The sequence below is a fragment of the Somniosus microcephalus genome, chromosome 8 (genome assembly GCF_052327205.1).
Source record: "Somniosus microcephalus isolate GS21.2 chromosome 8, FLI_Smic_1.0, whole genome shotgun sequence".
Taxonomy (NCBI): Eukaryota; Metazoa; Chordata; class Chondrichthyes; order Squaliformes; family Somniosidae; genus Somniosus; species Somniosus microcephalus.
Window position 1 is genome coordinate 194,390,109 of NC_140994.1, and position 22,765 is coordinate 194,412,873.

Genomic DNA, 22,765 nt, shown 5'->3' on the forward strand with positions numbered 1-22,765 from the left:
ACCCATTCATCAAGAGGGAACCATCGTTGCAGAGTCAGATACTCTGAGCACTGCTCAGGAGCAGCTGGTGGCTTCACCACAAACAAGCAGGGACTTTACTGTTAGACGTTCACAAAGGTCACGCAAGCCACCAGAGAGATTGATACTGAACTGTTAGATTCATCAAGTATGGAACATGATGAATGGAGACTCCTTATGTGACCCTCAGGAATGGTTGTTTGTTAAGAAATTCACACTGAAATCTTAAGGGGGGAGGGATATAGTAATCTGGGATGTTATGATTAAGGTTATCCACCAGGTGGTGCTGTAGCCAATGCTGCTGCTAAGGTCAGAGGTTTGCTTCCTGTTAAGGTCAGAGGTTTGCTTCCTGTCAAGGTCAGCAAAGGTGCAATGCCTGGATGCAAGCCTGCCTGGTTGTTTCGCAGTCATTTAATAAAGCACTCGTATTAATCCTAATACCTCGCTTCTTCGAGTCCTTGTCTCACTACATGGATTTATCACACTGCGGTCAGATTTCCTCCTGCTGATAACATCACCCATCTGCTTTGTTGCCCAGGGTCAAGGAGTGCTTTCAGACAAGCTGCGGAGTTTCAGCATGCAGGATCTGACGTTGCTGAGAGATGAAGACACAATCCACCTGCGCAGTACTGCCCCCCACATGAGAACTTCCACAGCCAACATTCTGGAAACGATAAATGATCCTGGTATGTTTCGAAAAATCACTCATTTAGGACACATTATTCCTGTCGTCATTGAACCAGCCATAAAGGCAAACAACACCAATAAGTATAAACACAGGTTCTGTTCTCCTGCTCACTCACAAGGTGTGTTGATAAATGATGGTGCAGTGATGCATTAAGGAGTTTTTGTGAGCATCATATTCATCATTATTATTTCAATCAGCTTTGGAGGTTCAGATACTGTGATTTGTCTCCCCCACCACTCCATGCTTCTAAACCCTGTTTGGAGGAGCAGTGTGCCACACTACACTGCTCCCAGACCCTGCACAGATCATCAGTTCATCCAGCCTGGTCTCACAATGGCCCAGAACTTGGTGTCGGGGGCTTGCCGCGCGTGCAAGCCCCCGATCTGCACTCACCCTGCGCGCTGACATCTGAAGCCCGGGCCTGCTTGCATTTCCTGTCACAGGCCCGGTTCAGATGTCAGCGCGCAGCGCTTACCTGATCCAGCGGCGTAGTTAGTGCGATGTGCCGGCTGGGATCAGGTGAGCACTGTACAACCAACCAATCAGGGGGAGGGGAAGGTTCATTCATGAGTTTGAGAGTAAGAACTGTCAAACTCATGAAAACTACGGGGGCCCAAAACACTATTTAAACTTTAAATAAAAATTTTAAAAACATCCCAATCATTAAATTAAGTATAAATAAGTTAAAAAAAATAATTTAAACAATAATTATTTTTTTTTGAAAAAAATAATTTTTTAATAAAAAGGGTCTAAAACTAAACTTACCTTATTGTAGATTCTTTAAAATAATAAACCTGTGGAAAAAAAATTCTAAATTGCACTAAAACACCACTTACCTGTAAAAATAAATACTTACGTGTGCTTTTTACAAGCGTAAAGACCGGAGGCCTTTACACATGCGCAAATCCCCCAAAACAGAGGAAATCCAAGACGCACGCGCTGCCCCCTACAGCGCACGCGCTAGCCTCTTCACCTCTTGGGTTAGAGGAGAGGAAATGCTGGTTTTCAGCGCATGCGCTGTGCATGCTGAAAACCGGCATTTCCTCCGGCCAGACGCGTGAGTACCCCTTCCATACTCACGCGTTTGGGGAGGAATTACTGCCCCATTGATTGTAAATTTGCTTCTCCCTGCTGGGATGGAAATGGCTTCTGGAGAGAGGACACACAGACACAACACAGTCACCAGCCTTCAAAAAAGGCTAATTAACAGTTTCCACTGCTCCCCTACCCATTACCATTGTTGCTGTTCTCACCTCAACAGATTGCTCAGGGTGACTCGGCCATTGCTTTGCCTCTGATAAGGTTTGTTGCAAGTAATAATTTGTGATTGCTGATTTTGGTGTTGATGTGGTTTAGCAGCAGTGATTTTGTTCACGGGAGCCGTTCTGTCTTGAGAATTTCTAACGTTAGCTGATTATACACACATTTGGATGCTAATCCTGGCAGTCACTGATTTGATAAATAGACTACACAGAATTCCATTTAGGAGGCATCTTCTAGTGCTATCAGCTGACACCACTGAAAATGTTACATACAGCTGCAAGTTCATGCTTGAAAGCATTGTTCATCACATTTGAGCTAAATGTGGGACAATGGGGGTAATTTTGACTTTATGCAATAGTGTAAGACGGGTGATGGAGAATTGGCTGCCTGTTTTACATCTCTCCCAATGTATTTTCATACATGTTAAGAGTTTTCTGTACAGACAATTGGAAATATATGTAGGTGACTCTGGAAATTCAAAGTGTGACTGCTCTGTGGGCTACATTTACTGTATCCTTTACAGATTGAAATAGTTCAATTTAGCAGTGCAGGGATTCTGCTAATGCACTGCTTCAACATCACAGGGGCTACTACATGGTCTGAATAAACATGAGGCCTGCTTGAGCTGAGTAAACAAAGATCAGTTACTTGGCGACAGTGTTTGGTTAAAGCTGCTCAGCTGCACCGTATGTGTGTAGAATATTGACAAGATCTTTTATAGCATTAATGAGTAACCGGTCAGACATTAGCTCAGCTCTACGTGGGCCAGAATGATTCCAAGTTCTGCCTTCTCCATCATTCACTAGATGTCTCCTGATTGTGTCTGCTCAGTTAATGATCGCTGGTGCAGACATACAATGAGCACTGTCCACCATCCTGTGCCAGCAGTCTTTGGATAAAGGAAATTTATCGGCAGTTCATGGTAATAGTTGATTCATTGCAGGAGAACAGAATGTGCTCTGTTGTCTGTAAGAAGCAAAGTTGGCAGTTAGGCTGTGCCAAGGGCATTGGGGATGGAATTCGTCCTTCTTCTTTCTTAGGCAGTCCCTCGGAACCGAGGATGACTTGCTTCCACACTAAAAATGAGTTCTCAGGTGACTGATGAGTCCAATGCGGGACCTACAGTCTCTATCACAGGTGGGGCAGATGGTGGTTGAAGGGGCGGGTGGGTGGGGTACTTGGGTTGACGTGTGCTCCTTCCGCTGTTTGCGCTTGGCTTCCGCTTGCTCCCGGCGAAGAGACTCGAGGTGTTCAGCACCTTCCTGGATGCTTCTCCTCCATTTTGTGCGGTCTTGGGCCAGGGATTCCCAGGTGTCGGTGGGGATGTTGCACTTTTTCAAGGAGGCTTTGAGGGTGTTGAAGCGTTTCCTCTGCCCACCTGGGGCTCTCTTGCCGTGTCGGAGCTCCAAGTAGAGCACTTGTTTTGGGAGTCTCGTATCGGGCATGCGGACGATGTGGCCCTCCCATCGGAGCTGGTCGAGCGTGGTCAAAGCTTCGATGCTGGGGATGTTGGCCTGAGCGAGAACACTGACGTTGGTGCGCTTATCCTGCCAATGAATTTGCAGGATCTTGCGGAGGCAGCGTTGGTGGTACCTCTCCAGTGCTTTGAGGTACCTGCTGTACATGGTCCATGTCTCTGAAGCATACAGGAGGGCGGGTATCACTACTGCTCTGTAGACCATGAGCTTGGTGCTGGGTTTGAGGTCCTGGTCCTCAGGCAACCGAAGGCTGCACTGGCACACTGAAGGCGGTGTTGGACTTGGTCATCGACGCTGCCCTTGTTGACAGTCAGCTCCTGAGGTATGGAAAGTGGTCCACGGTGAAGTTGTTGACAATGGTTTGGAGTTCGGCCTCAGAGTGTGCGCAGATGCAAGCATCATTTGCACACTGTAATTCAATGACAGAGGATGGGATGACCTTGGATCTGGACTGGAGGCGACGGAGGTTGAACAGTTTCCTGTTTGTTCTGTAGTTTAGCTCCACTCCAGTGGGGAGCTTACTGAGGGTGAGATGGAGCATTGCTGCCAGGAAGATCGAGAAATGCGTTGGTGCGATGACACAGCCTTGCTTGACACTGGTCCGTACATGAATTGGGTCTGTGGTGGATCCGTTGGTCAGGATCACGTCTTGCATGTCATCGTGAAGCAGGCGGAGGATGGTGACAAACTTTTGAGGGCAGCCGAATTTGAGGAGGTCACTCCATAATCCCTCACGGTTGACGGTGTCGAAGGCCTTTGTGAGGTCAAAGAAGGCCATGTACAGCGGTTGGTGCTGTTCCCTGCATTTCTCTTGTGGTTGACGCGCGGTGAAGATAATGTCCATCGTGCCCCCTAGTGGGCGGAATCCGCATTGCGACTCTGGGAGGAGCTCTTCAGCCACTGGGAGAAGGCAATTGACTTTCCCTGTGGCAGACAGCAGGGAGACTCCTCTGTAATTACCGCAATTGGACTTGTCACCTTTCTTGAAGATGGTCACGATTACGGCGTCTCTGAGATCCCCTGGCATGCTCTCCTCCTTCCAAATAATGGAAATGTGTTCAGGTATTCGCGCCAATAGTGCTTCTCCGCCATGTTTTAACACTCGGCGGGGATTCCATCTGCTCCTGAGGCCTTGTTGTTCTTCAGTTGTCAGATGGCCTTTTCAACCAAGGGTTGTGCTGAGGTGGTGGCGGGTAACATGCTGCGGGATGGAGTTGAGGACACTCGCGTCGAAGACAGAGTCTCGGTTAAGGAGATCTTCGAAGTGCTCCTTCCAGCGGGCACTGACTGCCTCTCTGTCCTTGATGAGTGCCTCTCCGTTCTTGGTCTGCAGTGGGGTAGGACCTTGGGTGCTTGGGCCGTAGGTGGTCTTGACTGCGCTAAAAAATCCACGCACGTCGTGGTTGTCAGCTAGCTGCTGGATCTCCTGCGCTTTCTCCACCTACCATCTGTTCTTTAGGTTGCAAGTTTTTTGTTGGACCTCGGCCTTCAGGCGTCTTTAGAGCTGCTTTCTTGCTCTCGAGTTCTGTTGTTGTTTCCAGATCAGGAATGCCTTGCGCTTGCAGCTTATTAGCTCCTGGTCGTTCTCGTCGAACCAGTCTTGGTGTTTCCTGGTCGAGTGACCGGGCGTCTCTTCACAGGTGCTGATTATGGATGCCTTGAGTGCAGACCAGGTGCTGTGGACACTCGGTGTCTCTGAATCACTGGGGAGTCGTCAGGTTGGTTGTGAGGCGCAGGCTGAATAGGGCTTTCTTAGCAGGGTCTTTGAGTGCTCCAGCGTTGATTTTCCTGCGGCATCGCTTCTGTTGCCGCCGCTGTTTTGGGGCTATGTTGATGGAGATGACAGAACAGACTAGGCGGTGGTCTGTCCAGCAGTCGTCAGCTCCTGTCATGGCGCAGATGATGCGGACGTCTTTGCGGTCCCTTGCTCGGACGATGACATAGTCCAGCAGATGCTAGTGCTTGGAGCGAGGGTGTTGCCATGAAGCCTTGTACTTGTCTCTCTGATGGAACAAGGTGTTGGTTATGACAAGGCCATGTTCTAAGCATTTTGTCAGGAGGAGGGTACCATTGGAGTTGGCTTTCCCTACCCTCTCTCTGCCGATCACACCTCCCCAGAGGTCTGTGTCCTTTCTAACTCTGGCGTTGAAGTCACCAAGGAGGATCAGCTTGTCGCCCGTTGGGACTCGGGACAGGGATTGTTCGAGGCTGGAGTAGAATTCCTCTTTGGTCTCGTCTGTGGCTTCCAGTGTTGGGGCGTACGCACTGGTGACCGTAGCACACTGGTTCCGGGCTAGGATGAGCCGTAGAGTCATGAGGCGTTCGTTTATTCCACAAGGGGAGTCTCTGAGACGTTCAGCTAGCTCATTTTTTATGGTGAAGCCTACCCCATGGAGGCGGCGTTCTTCTTCAGGTTTGCCTTTCCAGAAGAAGGTGTAACCACCGCCTTGCTCCTTGAGCTGGCCTTCCCCTGCCCGCCGGGTCTCGCTTAGGGCAGCGATGTCTATGTTGAAACGTCTGAGCTCCCGGGCAATGATAGCAGTACGGCGTTCTGGTCTGTCACTGTTGCGTTGTCCATGAGGGTCCTGACGTTCCAGGTCCCAAACTTCATTTTGAAGGGTGGAAGATGCCTGTGCGTGAATTCTTTTAACGTGGGGTGGCCGTTGCACACCAGCTACCACATGGGCTTGACAGAGCAAGGTCTTGGTCCAATGGCAAGGGGATCCAAGACGATTGGAGACCAGGCTCTGCTACATCAGCCTAGCAAACACACACAAACATACTCCTACTGTCCTCCTCCCTCCTTCCCACAGGTCCTCTCTGCCTGGGTTTCATAGGCTGCAGTGTGATCCTCCCAATCCTGCTGCTGGTCCACGCTGCACCACTCCTGGGCCTTGACCTCGCTGCTGGGCTTGTCCTCGCCCTCATCCCTGGGCCTCGTCCTCGCTCCTGGGTTCCGATCTCGATCCTGGGCCTCGACCTCACTCCTGGGCCCCGTCCACGCTCCTGGGTCCGGACCGCGCTCCTGGGCCTCAACCTCGTTCCTCGGCCCCGTCCTCGCCCTCGCTCCTGGGTCCTGTCCTCGCTCCTGGGTCCCGAAATCCTTATAGTGTGTCTCCTTCCAGTGAGTGTGTCCCGCGGAGTCTCCTTCCAGTGAGCGTGTCCCACAGGGTGTCTCCTTCTAGTGTGTCCCGCGGTGTCTCTTTCCAGTGAGTGTGTCCCACGGTGTCTCCTTCCGGTGAGTGTGATGGAATTAAGATAGTTAATGATACATAAAATGAGATGGATTTGGATGTTTTGGAGGAAGAAGGTCCAGATTTTTTCAGTTTGGTCTGGAATAAGCAGGAGTGCCTATGTATATATGCACACACATACACTTAGTGCAGTCTTATTACTGTGTGGTTAACTACTCTGTGATAGTATATGGGAATAGCACCTCATCATACATTGCCCTGTGATTGACTGACCAGGCTCACAATAGTGCAGATACTGGCTTTGATTTTCCACTTGATTTACATCAACTCTTGGATATAACTTAGCCAGTGTGCAGTAGGAAATTGCTCAGGAACTGCTTCACCTCAGCCACCCTTGGTATATTTGGACAGATGTATATTATAAAAAGGGACTGATGATGAGATTACATCACATGAAGTATTTCATTTGTACCTGAGCAATGCCGTTACATACAAAAGCAAAATACTGTGGATGCTGGAAATCTGAAATAAAAACGGAAAATGCTGGAAATACTCAGCAGGCCAGGCAGCATCTGTGGAGAGAGAAACAGAGATAGCGTTTCAGGTCTGTGACCTTTCGTCAGAACTGGAAAAGGTTAGAGGTGTAACAGATTTTAAGGAAGTACAGAGGCAGGGAAAGGGAGAGGGGAGTAAAGAACAAAGGTGAAAGGAGATGGTAATGGGACAAGTAAAGAGACAAAAGATGGGTCTAGAAGAGGTGTATATGGGAATATCAGAACAGAGTGATTATTTGCAACACATTTTTGACTCTGCGCATGTGCGCCCTTTTGGTACCACGCATGCGCACTCGATCCAGTCGCGCATGCACAGTACCAAACGGTGCACCGCCACGCTTTCCTTGACTCCATGCAGAGAAGGTCAGGGGATCGAAGGGGGGGAGGGAAGAGAGGGAATCAAAGAGGGGGGGAAAGAGAGGATCGAAAGGGGGGAAAGAGAGGCGATCGAAGGGAGGAAGAGAGGAGAAGGGATTGAGAGGGAGGGAGAGGAGAGGGAATCGAAAGGGGAGGAAGAGAGGGGATCGAAGGGAGAGAAAGAAGAGGGGAACGAAGGGAGAGAGAGGAGCGCCTTGGGAAGTGCTCGAATTTGGATCTAATTGCCAATGACACAATGAGCGGGCGCGAGTTCCAGGCCAGGGGTGGCGGTGGGCCCGAACATTTGCAGAGGAAATGATATTGGGAGGCGAAAACTTTGATGGCCATCCTTGGTTGAATGGTGGGCATCCATGCATTTACCCCAAATATTGTAGCTCTGTAACCAGGGCTCGAAATATCAAGAGAATAACGATTCAAAGCGGCCTTTCAGCGGTGCTGTTTTGCCAGCCTCACTATCTTATGCAGCCATAACTGAATCCCATCAGGAGTTTATAATCCCAGTCAGATCCGCAGTATCAGAGAGGCGAGGGGATCGGAGGGGGGAGGGGGGAGGAGGAGCTCGGAGAGGGTGGACAAGGTCAGGAGGTCCTGGGAGGTGGGGGGAGGTCAGGAACTCGGGGAGAGTAGGTCAAGAACTTGTTGGGGGGGGGTGGTTGAAGCACGGTGAGAACAGTGGGGAGGGGGAAGAACGTGATCCAGGTCTAAAGGAGGGGACGTTGGGGGATGAAAGCAAGAACGTGATCCAGATGGGAAGATAGATCACGTTCTCCCGCCCTCTGTTAGGCCTAGATCACGTTCTTCCACCCCCACCCTCTTTACACCTGCACCAGGTTCTCCCTCTCCGCCGCCCCGCCCAGCCCAAACTGCAGTGGTTCAAAAAGGCAGCTCACTACCACCCTCTCAAGGGCAACTAGGGATGGGCAGTAAATAAATGAATTTTAAAAGATTAGAGCATATTCTATGTTGGTCCTACAACATGTATAACATTACATTTATGTGTTATTTGCCGGACTCGACTATTCCAATGTTCTCCTGGCCAGCCTCCCATCTCTACCCTCAATGAACTTGAGCTCATCCAAAACTCTGCTGCACGTTTCCTAACACGCAGCAAATCCCATTCACCCTGTGCTCGCTAAGCTGCGCAGCTGCTCAGCTCTCTGGAGGTCCCGCGCAGCCCGTTAAAGGGACCGCACACCACTGCTTCCTCTAAGCTGCATGGCTGCGCGCGCACTAATCCCTGAGCTCCCGCGCACTTCCATTGAAATGCCACACAGTGAACTGGAGCGGGGGAGGGGCTCAATACACAATAGCCTCAGGAATCCAGACAGACTCGTTTGCGAGTCTTGTGACCTCAGAGCCGATCCCAATTGCAACTCTTGAAGTGTGTGTTCCGATGGTTGATGGGTTGCTGTGTAACGCCGGGAGGGGTTTTGTTTTCTTCCTTTAACTTTGACCTTTCAGCTGGACAGCGGGAGAATCCCTCATGTTCTGATTATTTCCCTTTCAGCCTTCTGTGCCTGCACGCAGTATACCGGAGCCCCGAGTTGGGCCACGCTTTCATGCGGAGGTCAGGGGATCTGTTGGTGGCCGGTGGGGGGAGGATCGAAAGGGGAGAGAGGGAATTGGAGGGGGGAGGGAGATAGAGAAAGTGAGATTGGGGGAGAGAGAGAGAGAATGGGAGAAAGAGAGCGAGACGGGGGGGGAGAGCGAGACAGGAAGAGAGAGAGACTGGAGGGAGAGAGAGAGACTGGGGGGAGAGAGAGAGACTGGGGGAGAGAGAGAGACTGGGGGAGAGAGAGACAGAGAGAGAGAGTGAGACTGGGGAGAGGGAGAGCGAGAGAGACTGGGGAGTGAGAGAATGGGAGAGAGAGAGAGAGACTGGAGGGGAGAGAGAGAGAGAGACGGGGAGAGAGAGAGACTGGGGGAGGGAGAGACTGGGGGCGAGAGAGAGAGACTGGGGAGAGAGAGACTGCAGGTGAGACAGAGAGTTGGGGAAGAGAGAGAAACTGGGGGGAGAGAGAGAAAGACTTGGGGGAGAAAGAGTGGGGAGAGAGACTGAGGGAGAGAGAGAGACTGGGGGAGAGATAGGGACAGAGAGAGGGACAAAGAGAGATAGAGAGAGAGAGACAGGGACAGAGAGAGACAGAGAGAAACAGAGGGAGAGAGGGACAGAGAGAGAGAGAGACAGCGAAAGAGGGAGAGAGAGAGGGTGTGAGGGTCCAGGCATGTGTAGTCCGACCCCTGACTTTGGAACAACACAGGTGGAGACGCAGCATATGTACAATTGCCGCTGGAAGGAGGCTAAAGCAAACAAGTTTTAGGCCCCCAGTGAAACAAAAATTAGAATTTTTTTTTAATTCAGAAAATTATTTAAATACGGGAAAGTGATGTTGAATGTCCCGTGGTAAGTTCCAGTTACATTTTGCCAGGTGTTATCCCCTTTTTGAAGAGTCTATCAGGGTTATTTAAATCACCTTATGAGAGAGGGGAAAAAGTTTGTGCCCCCGTTTGTACCTCAGAGTCTGTGAGAGACGGAAGGAACGGCGGCAGAAAATGAGGGAACAACTTCTCCAAAACTGATCCCAACTCATCGCCAAGGCTGCGGATAGGTAAGCTCACCGCCTTCTTAGGATGTTTAACCACTTTATTCACGTAGAAACATAGAAGATAGGAGCAGGAGTAGGCCATTCGGCCCCTCGAGCCTGCTCCGCCATTCAATGAGATCATGGCTGATCATCCAAATTCAGTACCCTGTTCCTGCCTTCTCTCCATATCCCTTGATCCCCCTAGCCTTAAGAAATATATCCAACTCCTTCTTGAATATATTTAATGAATTGGCCTCTACTGCCTTCTTTGGTAGAGAATTCCACAGGTTCACCACTCTCTCTGGGTGAAGAAATTCCTCCTCATCTCTGTCCTAAATGGCTTACCCCTTATCCTCAGACTGTGACCCCTGGTTCTGGACTCCCCGGCCATCGGGAACATCCTTACAGCATCTAGTCTGTCTAGTCCTGTTAGAATTTTATAAGTTTCGATGAGATCCCCTCTCATTCTTCTAAACTCCAGCGAGTACAAGCCCAATCGACCCAATCTCTCCACATACGTCATTCCTGCCATCCCAGGTATCAGCCTGGTGAATCTTCGCTGCACTCCTTCCATGGCAAGAACATCCTTCCTCAGATAAGGCGACCAAAACTGCACACAATACTCCAGATGTGGTCTCACCAAGGCCCTGTACAACTGCAGCAAGACATCCTTGTTCCTGTACTCAAACCCTCTCGCTACGAAGGCCAACATACCATTTGCCTTCTTAACCGTCTGCTGCACCTGCATGCTTACTTTCAGCGACTGGTGCACAAGGACGCCCAGGTCTCGTTGCACTTCCCCTTCTCCCAATCTATTGCCATTCAGATAATGATCTGCCTTCCTGTTTTTGACACCAAAGTGGATAACCTTGCATTTATCCACGTTATATTGCATCTGCCATGCTTCTGCCCAATCACCCAACCTGTCCAAATCATACTGGAGTTTCTCGGTATCCTCCTCACAGCACACACGCCCACCCAGCTTTGTGTCGTCTGCAAACTTGGAGATATTACATCTAGTTCCCTCATCCAGATCATTAATATATATTGTGAATAGCTGGGGTCCAAGGAACGATCCCTGCGGTACCCCACTAGTCACTGCCTGCCACTCGGAAAAAGAGCAGTTTATTCCAACTCTTTGCTTTCTGTCTGCCAACCAGTTCTCTATCCAAGTCAATACCTTGCCCCCAATCCCATGTGCCTTAATTTTACCCGCTAATCTCTTATGCGGGACCTTATCGAAAGCCTTCTGAAAGTCCAAATACACCACATCCACTGGTTCTCCCTTATCTATTTTACCAGTTACATCCTCAAAAAATTCCAGATTAGTCAAGCACGATTTACCTTTTGTGAATCCATGTTGACTTTGTCCAATCCGATCACTTTTTTCCAAGTGTTCTGCTATTACATCCTTTATAATGGACTCTAGCATTTTCCCCACAACCGATGTCAGGCCTACCGGTCTGTAATTCCCCGTTTTCTCTCTACCACCCTTTTTGAACAGTGGGGTAACATTAGCTACCCGCCAATCCATGGGTACTGTTCCAGAGTCTATCGAATTTTGGAAGATGACCCGCAATGCATCTACTATTTCTAGGGCCACTTCCTTAAGTACCCTAGGATGTAGATTATCAGGCGCTGGGGATTTATCAGCCCTCAATCCCATCAATTTCCCTAACACCATTTCCCTACAAATACTGATTTCTATCAGTTCCTCCCTGTCATTAGACCCTATGTTCCCCGACATCTTTGGGGGGTTATTTGTGTGCTCCTTTGAGAAGACAGAACCAAAGTATGTATTTAAATTGGTCTGCCATTTCTTTGTTCCCCATTATAAATTCCCCTGATTCTGACTGCAAGGGACCTACGCCTGACTTCACCAATCTTTTTCTCTTTACATATCTATAAAAGCTTTTACAGTCAGTTTTTATGTTCCATGTAGGCTTACTCTCATGCTCTATTTTCCCCCTTTTAATTAATCCCTTTGTCCTCCTTTGTTGAATCTTAAACTGCTCCCAATCCTCAGGTTTACTGCTTTTTCTGGCCAATTTATATGTCCTCTCCTTGGATCTTATGCTATCCCTAATTTCCCTTGTTAGCCATGGTTGAGTCACCTTTTTTGTTTTATTTTTATGCTAAATTGGGATGAACAAATTTTGTAGTTCATCCATGCGATCTTTGAATGTTTGCCATTGCCCATCCACCGTCAACCCTTTGAGTGTCATTCCCCAATCAATCCTACCCAACTCGCGCCTCATACCATCATAGTCTCCTTTATTTAAATTCGGGACCCTAGTCTCCGAGTCAACTATTTCACTCTCCATCGTAATGAAGAATTCTATCATATTATGATTGCTCTGACCCAAGGGGCCTCGCACAAAAAGATTGCTAATTAATCCTTTCTCATTACATAATACCCAGTCTAAGATGGCCTGATCTCTAGTTGGTTCCTCGACATATTGGTCCAGGAAACCATCCCGCATACACTCCAGGAATTCCTCCTCCACAGTATTGTTATTAATTTGGTTAGCCCAATCTATATGTAGATTAAAGTCACCCATGATAACTGGTGTGCCTTTATTGCACGCTTCTCTAATTTCCCGTTAGATGCCATCCCCGACCTCCGCATTACTGTTTGGAGGTCTATATACCACTCCCAATAACGTTTTCTGCCCCTTGGTATTTTTCAGTTCTACCCATACAGATTCCACATCATCAGAGCTAATATCCTTCCTTTCAATTGTGTTAATCCCCTCTTTAACCAGCAATGCTACCCCACCTCCTTTTCCTTTTTGCCTATCTTTCCTGAATATTGAATATCCCGGGATATTGAGTTCCCAGCCTTGGCCACCCTGGAGCCATGTTTCCTTAATCCCAATCATATCATATTCGTTTACCTCTATTTGCGCAGCTAATTCATCCACCTTATTTCAAATGCTCCTTGCATTAGGACAGAAAGCCTTCAGGTTTGTTTTTTTAACGCCCTTAGATCTTTTAGTATTATTTACTGTTGCCATGTTTGATTTAAATCCTTGATTTCTCTGCCTGCCACTTTTGTTTTGCTCCTTCCTGTCTTTTACTTTTATCCTTGTTTCCCTTTCCTCTGTCTCTCCGCTCAGGTTCCCAACCCCCTGCCATTTTAGTTTAAACCCTCCTCCAGAGCATTAGCAAACACTCCCCCTAGGACATCGGTCCCGGCCCTGCCCAGGTGCAAACCGTCCATTTTGTACTGGTCCCACCTCCCCCAGAACCGGTTCCAATGTCCCAGAAATTTGAATCCCTCCCCCTTGCACCATTCCTCTAGCCACGTATTCATCTGAAATATCTTTCTATTTCTACTCTGACTGGCACGTGGCACTGGTAGCAATCCCGAGATTACTACCTTTGAGGTCCTATTTTAAAATTTACCTCCTAACTTCCTATATTCAGCTTTTAGGACCTCATCCCGGTTTTTACCTATATCGTTGGTACCAATATGCACCACGACAACTGGCTGTTCACCCCCCCCTTCCAAAATGTTCTGCAGCCGCTCTGAGACATCCTTGACCCTTGCACCAGGGAGGCAACAGAAACGCCTATCTATTCCCCTTACAATAGAATCCCCTATCACTATAGCTCTCCCAGTCTTTTTCCTCCCATCCTGTGCAGCAGAACCACCCCTGGTGCCAGGAAGTTGGCTGCTGCTACCTTCCCCTGGTAAGTCATCCCCCCCATCAGTATCCAAAGCGGTATATCTGTTTGAGAGGGGGATGGCCACAGGGGACCTCTGCACTACCTGCCTGCGCCTACTACTCTGCCTGTTGGTCACCCGTTCCCTCTCTGCCTGTGCCAACTTTACCTGCGGTGTGACCAACTGATCAAACGTGCTATTCACGACGTCCTCAACATCGCGAATGGTCCAGTATGTATCCAATCGCTGCTCCAGCACCGCAATGCGGTCTGCCAGTAGCTGCAGCTGGACACACTTCCTGCACACATGGTTGTCAGGGACACAGGAAGTGTCCCTGAGTTCCCACATAGCGCAGGAGGAGCATACCATGGCACCGGGCTGTCCTGCCATGACTTACCCTTTAATTAATTGCAATTAAATTAAACAAATGAATCCCACCAATTTCACTACAGTTAAATGATATATTTAAGGGCCCTGGATTACAAACTGTCCCCACTACACCACAGAGACCTTAAAAACTATAAACCACAGAGTTAAAGTTTTAAAAAAGAGAGAAATACTCCCAACCAATCACTTACCTGCTTTGTGGTGACGTCACATCTCGATTACTTTTTACTTCTCTCCCTCTGAGATTGGAGATTGGTACGTCTACCCGTGCCTTGGGCTTACCTTTTATTGGTCGCTGCCACTTGGATTCCCGTCGCTGCCGCTCTGAGGCCTGCCTGCACCTCAGGCTTACCTTTTGTAGGTCGCTGCCGCTCGGATTCCCGCCGCTGCCGCTCTGAGGCCTACCCGCACCTCGGGCTTACCTTTTATAGGACGCTGCCGCTCGGGTTCCCACCGCTGCCGCTCTGAGGCCTACCCGCGCCTTGGGCTTACCTTTTATAGGTCGCTGCCGCTCGGATTCCCGCCGCTGCCGCTCTGAGGCCTACCCGCGCCTTGGGCTTACCTTTTATAGGTCGCTGCCGCTCGGATTCCCGCCGCTGCCGCTCACTTTCTCATTGAGCTCCATTTGGAGCTAGAGTTTATTTTATTATTTTTTTGTTGTATGTTTAATGACAGCGTTGAAGAGGGAAAGAGAAACTTGTAGCAACATCTTCTGTTAAAGCTACAGCGAGACTTGAAATAATTTAAAGATTTTTAATGAACTTTTCACAAAAAATGAGTGTTAAAAACACTTTTTCCCCCCCTCCTAAGTTTCGAATATGGTTTTGGAAGAAACAGAAACAAAAATCAATTTTCCCCTCATCTAAACAAGTTTCAACCAAGGTCTTCAAGTCCAAACGCTTTTAAAGAGGGTGTGAAATGCTTAAAACATTTTAAAATTGAAATTTCTCAATATTTAATTTTGAATGATCGACTGACGTGAGTAGCTTTGCACAAACATGCTGTTGAGGAGGGGGAGGGCGGGGAGGATTTGTAGGAGTTACATATTATTTTTTAAAAAGTCAATAAAAAGTATCATTAAGATGTTTAGGAAGAGAACCAAAAAAGGGGAAAAACACAAACCATTTTATTTTGTCTGTCGTTCTATAGTCCTAACAATTCCCAGAAATAATCTAAATATAGATTTCCTCTTAAACATTTAGTGAAGTGTTAATAGAAACATGAGTTATGTAATAATATATAAAAATTGCAGGAAGCTACTTTAGAAAAAACTACTATTTGTTTATTGAGAAAGACACAGAAAATGCTTTGATTAAATTGATAATGTACAATTTTGATTTGGTATAAATGTTTGAAATAGGAAATTAAAAATTGAGAGTACAATGAAGTTTGTTTCCCACTATTTAATTGGGAAGTACCTAAAATAATTCAACACTTTTCGTGATGAGAGCAGGGGTTAATATTGTGGAGAATGTTTGAGAGAAAAACATTAGAAGCAAAATTCGTAAATTAATATCTTTACGTCAACATATTAGTAAACATTTCCAAGTCAGTCTGATTGGTTCTCCTGTCCAGGAAGAAAGATGAATGTTTATTTCTGTTAAATCATAGCTTTTCCTGCTTTTTGTTTTTAATTCGGTGACGCAAATTATGTATGTGTTTCTCTGTACTTGTGAATAAGTGCTGCATTTCTGACATGTTACGTGGAGGGGTTTTCTGGTTCAAGAAGATAACGTTTATTAATTGAAGTGATTGAAGTTGAAAATACAGATACCCGTTTTTGTTCAATTCTTTTTAATACTGTGAACTAAAGAACTACAGCACTTTATATTTGTTGGTTGCCTGGTTGCATGTGATTAATATTTTAATTACTTATGTGGACGTACAGCATGTCAATGCCATAGGAAAGCCGTTGCTCCTGCTGCTTGTGCAGCCATTGTTATAGTGACATGAGGGATGGGCTAATAGGTTGAAAACTTTAAAATTGCACGAATAGATATGCCTCTTTCAGCTCACCTTGGGCTTTTGGATTGTTTGTCGATGCATAACCATGTAACTGAGTGACGTTTCTGAAGTGTTAATGCATTATTATGCAGTTCTTTTATATCCCAGTCATTTCTGACAAGTAATTTAATTTTTAAATAGAGTTTGTACATGACGAACTAAAAGCTTTTAATTAATTCTACCATAAACAAACTTGCAGAATGGGCATGTAAATGACAAATGAATTTCAATATAGCTAAGTGCGAGGTGGAGACGACCTACTCCTTGGAAAATAAGAGTCTCAGTGGGGTAGAAGTGCAAAGGGATCAAGGGGTATAGATTCACATTAAAAGTAGCAACGCAGGTTAAAAAAGCCATTAATGTGCAAATAAAGCACTGGGGTTCATTTCTAGAGGAATAGAATACAAAAGCAGAGAAGTTATGTTAAACTTGTATAGCACCTTGTTTGATTGTCTCCTGATTTGAGACGGTGGGGTGGCAATATGGCATTACTGTATATATGCCTTTAAGTGCTTGCTGTTGCTGTTGTTGTAAAAGTTCTTGTGTTGTTTTAAAATTTGCTCATGGACGAAAAGGTCGCGCTCAAAGGAGTTCGCTCAGTACAAAAAAAAATTAGGGGGAACATTATCCACCAACACCTTGATTTAAAAATTCTCACCCTCATGTTAAAATCCCTCCTTGGCATCATCCCTTCCTATCTGAACTCGGCAGTGTGAGTGCTCCTAACCTGGGAGGGTGAACCCTGTCTGTTCTCTGAAAGCAGTAGTGTGAGCTCTGGAGCTGGCTGTCAATGAATGGATCGAAAAACACATTGCAAAGATCTTGATTACTCAGGCAGGCCGGATCTAATTACACATTCCAGACAAACTGCTGAGTGTGTCTTGTCCTCCAAGGGGAACAATCAGAAATCTGGTCTTGTCCATAAGGGGACCAATCAAAACTTTGGTGTTACAAATAGTTACAGCCATATCAGCAACAGCTGCCGTACGAAAAAAATGGGGGCAGAGATTATGACCTGAAATTGTTGAACTCAATGTTGAGTACGGAAGGCTGTAAAGTGCCTAACAGAAAGATGAGGTGCTGTTGAGCTTTATTGGAACAGTGTAGGAGGCCAAGGACAGAGAGGTCAGAATGGGAGTGAGGCGCAGAATTAAAATGACAAGTGACTGGAAGCTCAGGACTGAACAGAGGTGTTCCACAAAGTGATCACCTAATCTGCATTTGGTCTCCCCTATGTAGAGGAGACCCCACCATGAGCAGCGAATATAGCATAATAAATTGAAAGAATTACAAGTAAATCGCTGTTTCAAGGTAGGAGTGTTTGGGGCCCTGGACGATGGGAAGGGAGGAGGGAAAAGGGCAGGTGTTGCATCTCCTGCACTTGCATGGGAAGGTGCGGAGGGAAGGGGACTGGGTGTTGGGGGTGATAGAGGAGTGGACGAGGCTGTCAGGGAGGGAATGGTCCCTTCGGAATGCTGAAAGGGGAGGGGAAGATGTGTTTGGTGGTAGGATCACGCTGGAGGTGGTGGAAATGGCGGAGGATGATCCATTGATGTGAAGGCTGGTAGGGAGGAAGGTGAGGACAAGGGGAACCCAATCATGGTTCTGGGAGGGAGGGGAAGAGGTCTCAACATCCCTGGCAGTCAGCATTGCTATGGGTGGAAGGAGAGATTTAAGGTAACTCTGTTTCTCTCTCCACGATGCTGCCTGACCTGCTGAGGTTTCCAGCTTTTTCTGTTGTTGTTTCAGATTTAAGGTTATATTCCCCAGAGTTGAATCGATCACAAGGAGATTTGTGTAACTCCCCTCCCCACCTCAAGCATGACATATTTTCCAGAAAATAAATTTGGATCCCCCTCAGCTTCCCCAGCCCACTCTCCTAGCCCTGCCACACCATTCTCCGCTCGCTCACATCCAAGTAACCTCCACTCCAGAAAATTGGTCAGGTTCAGGGTTGCATGCTTGTAGCGGGTGGAAGTCCCGACTCCCAACCCACCACACCTCCGCCAGTGCAACAGCCAAGTGGAAGACCCAGGCTCCTATATCTGTGTCACTGACTTCCTGATAGTCAGTCACAAACCAAGGCTGCACAAACGCCATGAGAACACAAATTATTACTCTGTGACTGATGGACTCTGTAACAGAATAAGTTCCTCCTTATGCATTGGTGCTGTGTGCATAGTATATAGGGTTTCTGCTTATGTGGTTAGCACTGGATATGATATTTAGGGTTCTTGTGTTTCTCCTTGTGTGGTTGGCAATGGGTGTAGGAGATAAGGTTCATCCTTATATGGTTTGTGCTGGGCGTGGTATATAGGGTCCGTCCTTGTATGATCTACTAAGGAAGCCTTGCTAGTAACATGATCAAAATGCCCGGTTTTTATGGGTGAGGTTCGGGCAGTGAACACAGTCATACAATTGGGCGGAGGTCATCAGGAGCTAATTAATAGTTTGAGGCCAGCACAAGACTAAACTGCAGGCCCCATAAAAACACCTAAAACTGCCCTCCAGGATCGAGGCCTAATGCATCAAGCACTGATGATCCCATTGCCAAATTTTATGACCCACACTGGCAGTATGCAAGTCCCCACCAGTGACAGGGGGCCTAGCAAAATCAGGGCTTCTGTGGGGTTACTCCTAAATTGGTATATTGTAAAATAAAACTGATGAGGAGATACAATGTCAACGGTTTCTGTAGGAGCGAATTATAAAAATTACAATAATGTATTCAAAAAGAATGGCTTTACAATGTTGCTACATAGAGCAACTGGAGTACTTAATGTACTTGTGTTAAAATGTTCTGAGCAGGTTCTGCACCATCTCCAATGTTTTAACTCTTGTTTTCTCCTCTTTCTTGCTTCAAACTTGGAAATGTGTGTAAGTTCCACCTTCTCTATTGAGCCTGCATTTATTGTACCCACTGCGCTACTGATCATTCAATTCATGACTTGTACAGACCAACCTCATTATTACAAATTCAAGAGATAAAATGAAGCTTCTGATGTGTTAATCATTTCTAATAATGAGAGGTGTGTAGTAAAAGGACTTTGTCATAACTGAATGTTACAATGAGATATTTATTATTTGTTATGCCAGCATGTAAATATATTTATGATGATAGTTTATAAAATGCAGACGTTTGTGATGACTAGAGATTGCTATAATGGAGGTTTGTAATGTTGAAGTTTATTATAATGAGTCGTCCATAATAACAGATTATAATTGCAGAGGTCATTGTAAGAGAGCCTTCTATTTATGCTGCACCTCATCACATCTCAAACATATCAAAGCACTTCACATATAGTGATTTACTTTGAAGTGCAGTGACTGTTATGTTAGCGATGAATAACCAGTCAGTGTGTTTTTGGTTTCCTGGCTCCTAACCATCTCTTTTTTACCATGGACATCCAATCCCTCTACACCTCCATCCCCCATGAGGATGGCCTGAGGGCGCTCCGCTTCTTCCTTGAACGCAGGCCCACCCAGTCCCCATCCACCACCACCCTCCTCCGCCTGGCTGAACCTGTTCTTACATGACTACACTCATTTCCTTCAAATAAAAGATGTTACTATGTTGAACACATATGGGTCCTAGCTTTGCCTGCCTTTTCGTGGGATATGTAGAACATTCTTTGTTCCAGTCCGACACAGATCCCCTCCCTCACCTTTTTTCCAGTACATTGATGACTGTATCGGTGCCGTTTCCTGCTCTCGCCCCGAACTGGAAAATTTCATCAACTTTGCATCCAATTTCCACCATTCCTTCGCCTTTACATGGTCCATCTCAACTCTTCCTTTCCTCGACTTCTCTATCTCCATTTCTGAGGATAGGCTGTCAATCAATATCTGCTATAAGCCCACTGACTCCCACATCTACCCTGGTTACACTTCCTCCCATCCCGCTTCCTGTAAGGACTCTATTCCATTCTCCCAGTTTTTCCGTCTCCGTCGCATCTGTTCTGACGATGCCACCTTCCTTACCAGGGCTTCCAATATATATTCCTTTTTCCTCAACTGAGGATTCCCTTCCACCGTGGTTGACAGGGGCCTTGACTATGTTCGTCCCATTTCCCCACATCTGCTTCCATCCCTTCCCCTCCCTCCCAGAACCACGATAGGGTTCTCCTTGTCCTCACGTTTCACCCCATCAGCCTCCACATTCAACGGATCATCCTCCGCCATTTCCGTCACCTCCAGCGTGATCCCACCACTAAACACATCTTCCCCTCACCTCCCCTTTCAGCATTCCAAAGGGACCGTTCCCTCCGCGACACCCTGGTCCACTCCTCTATCACCCCCAACACCCCTTCGCCCAGCACCTTCCCGTGCAAGTGCAGGAGATGCAACACCTGCCCTTTTACCTCCTCCCTTCCCACTGTCCAGGGCCCCAAACACTCCTTCCAGGTGAAACAGTGATTTACTTGTACTTCTTTTAATTTAGTATACTGTATTCGCTGCTTACGATGCGGTCTCCTCTATATTGGGGAGACCAAACACAGATTAGGTGATCGCTTTGCGGAACACCTCTGTTCAGTCCACAAGCATGACCCTGAGCTTCCGGTCACTTGTCATTTTAATTCTCCGCCGCACTCCCACTCTGACCTCTCTGCCCTTGTCCTCGTACACTGTTCTAATGAAGTTCAACGGAAGCTCGAGGAACAGCACCTCAATTTTTGATTAGGCACTTTACAGCCTTCTGACAGTGTCAGCTGTGGCTCAGTGGGTAGCACACTCACCTCTGAGTCAGGAAGGTTGTGGGTTCAAGTCCCACTCCAAGGACTTGAGCACAAAAATCTAGGCTGACACTCCAGTGCAGTACTGAGAGAGTGCTGCTCTGTTGGAGGTGCCGTTTTTTGGATGAGCTGTTAAACCGAGGTCCTGTTTGCTCGCTCAGGTGGATGTAAAAGATCTCATGGCACTATTTTGAAGAAGCGTGGGGGGAGTTATCCCCGGTGTCCTGGCCAATATTTATCCCTCAATCAACATAACATAAAAACAGATTATCTGGTCATTAACACATTGCTGTTGTGGGAGTTTGCTGTGCGCAAATTGGCTGCTGTGTTTCCCACATTACCACAGTGACTGCACTCCAAAAGTACTTCATTGGCTGTAAAGTACTTTGAGACATCCAGTGGTCATGAAAGGCGCTATAGAAATTTTTTTCTGTACTCAACACTGAGTTGAACAATTTCAGATCATAACCACCGCTCACATTTTTTCAGACAGCAGCTGTTGGTAATGATTCTGCTATTGCCATTCACACCTCCTCTAGATCCATTTTTTTTTCTTTACTTATCCTATTACCACCCTGTTTTGCCTTGAACCATCATTCCTTTTGTCATTGAATCAGTCCTGCCTTCCAGCCTATCACAGATCTTCCCTTTTGTTCTTTCCTCCCCTCCCCCCCTTTCCCAGCCTCTGTACTTAAAACTTGTTACATCTCTAACCTTTTCCAGTTCTGATGAAAGGTCATCGACTTGAAATGTTAATTCTGTTTCTCTCTCCACAGATGCTGCCTGACCTGCTGAGTATTTCCAGCATTTTCTGTTTTTATTTCAGATTCCCAGCATCCGCAGTATTTTGCTTTTGTATTCGTGTGTTTTTGGTGATACTTGGTTGAATGAAGGATGTTGGTCAGACAACTGGGAGAACACACTGCTCTTCTTTGAATAGTGACATGGAATCTTTAACGTCTACCTGAACCATGAGAATAGGCACCCCTGGGGTTACCATATCATCTGAAGGAGAACTTTGAACCAAGAGTCTGTTACGTTGAGCGCTTGAGCCCTCTGTGCACTTGATACCTGTGCACAAACTCGCACAGCCCCAAACAAGAATTGGAGGTCAAGGACCATCCTGTGGTTTGTTACTGTTGGATTAATGGAAGAGAGCTCAGGGTTCATTAAAGATGTTTCCCTATGCCAAATCCAAGACAAATTTTGTTTGATGATTTTGCTGGGAAGGTAACAAGAGATCCGTAGAAATGAGAGGTCATTTCATAAATTCATGGAGGGATCAGGACAATGTTGTTGCTGGTTTATTGATTGGTTTGATCATTAGATGGCAGGCGTAGCTGCTGTGTTTCCCAACATTACAACAGTGACTACACTTCAACAAGTACTTCATTTGTTGGGAAGCACTTTGGGACGTCATGAAAGGTGATATAGAAATGCACATTCTTTGTTCTTCTTTCTTTCCAATCCACAAACAATCTTATTGTCCATATTTGATTAAGACCCTTCTTTACACAAGATAAAACTGAAATTGAAGGTGTATAAGCAGATTCATAGAAAGCAAGTATAGAAGGACATGTCACTGGCACTATATGAGGCTCAAGTGAAACAGTACATGAGAATTACCACTTGTTATGGTCCGTGTACTTAAGGAAAGGAATAGAGGTAATGGAAAGGACTTAGAACAGAACAAAATTATTTCAGATTTTGTTATTTCATTGAGATCAATGGTGGCTACCATAAATAAAGCTTGCTGGAAAAAAGTAAGGGAAGCATGATCCAAATTTTTTTAAGTGATAAAGAGAATCAATAA

At 46.7% G+C, this 22,765-nt stretch overlaps 1 protein-coding gene across 3 annotated transcripts in view; it reads left to right on the forward strand.

Annotated features, from left to right (window-relative positions):
• LOC147113997 (receptor expression-enhancing protein 2-like) overlaps positions 1 to 22,765 on the forward strand; it is a 185,954-nt gene that overhangs the window by 143,295 nt on the left and 19,894 nt on the right. For all 3 annotated transcript variants that reach the window (XM_085995470.1, XM_085995469.1, XM_085995471.1), the window contains one exon: positions 557 to 704. In XM_085995470.1, the coding sequence (XP_085851596.1) occupies positions 557 to 704 (148 nt within the window). The remainder of the gene's footprint in view (positions 1 to 556; positions 705 to 22,765) is intronic.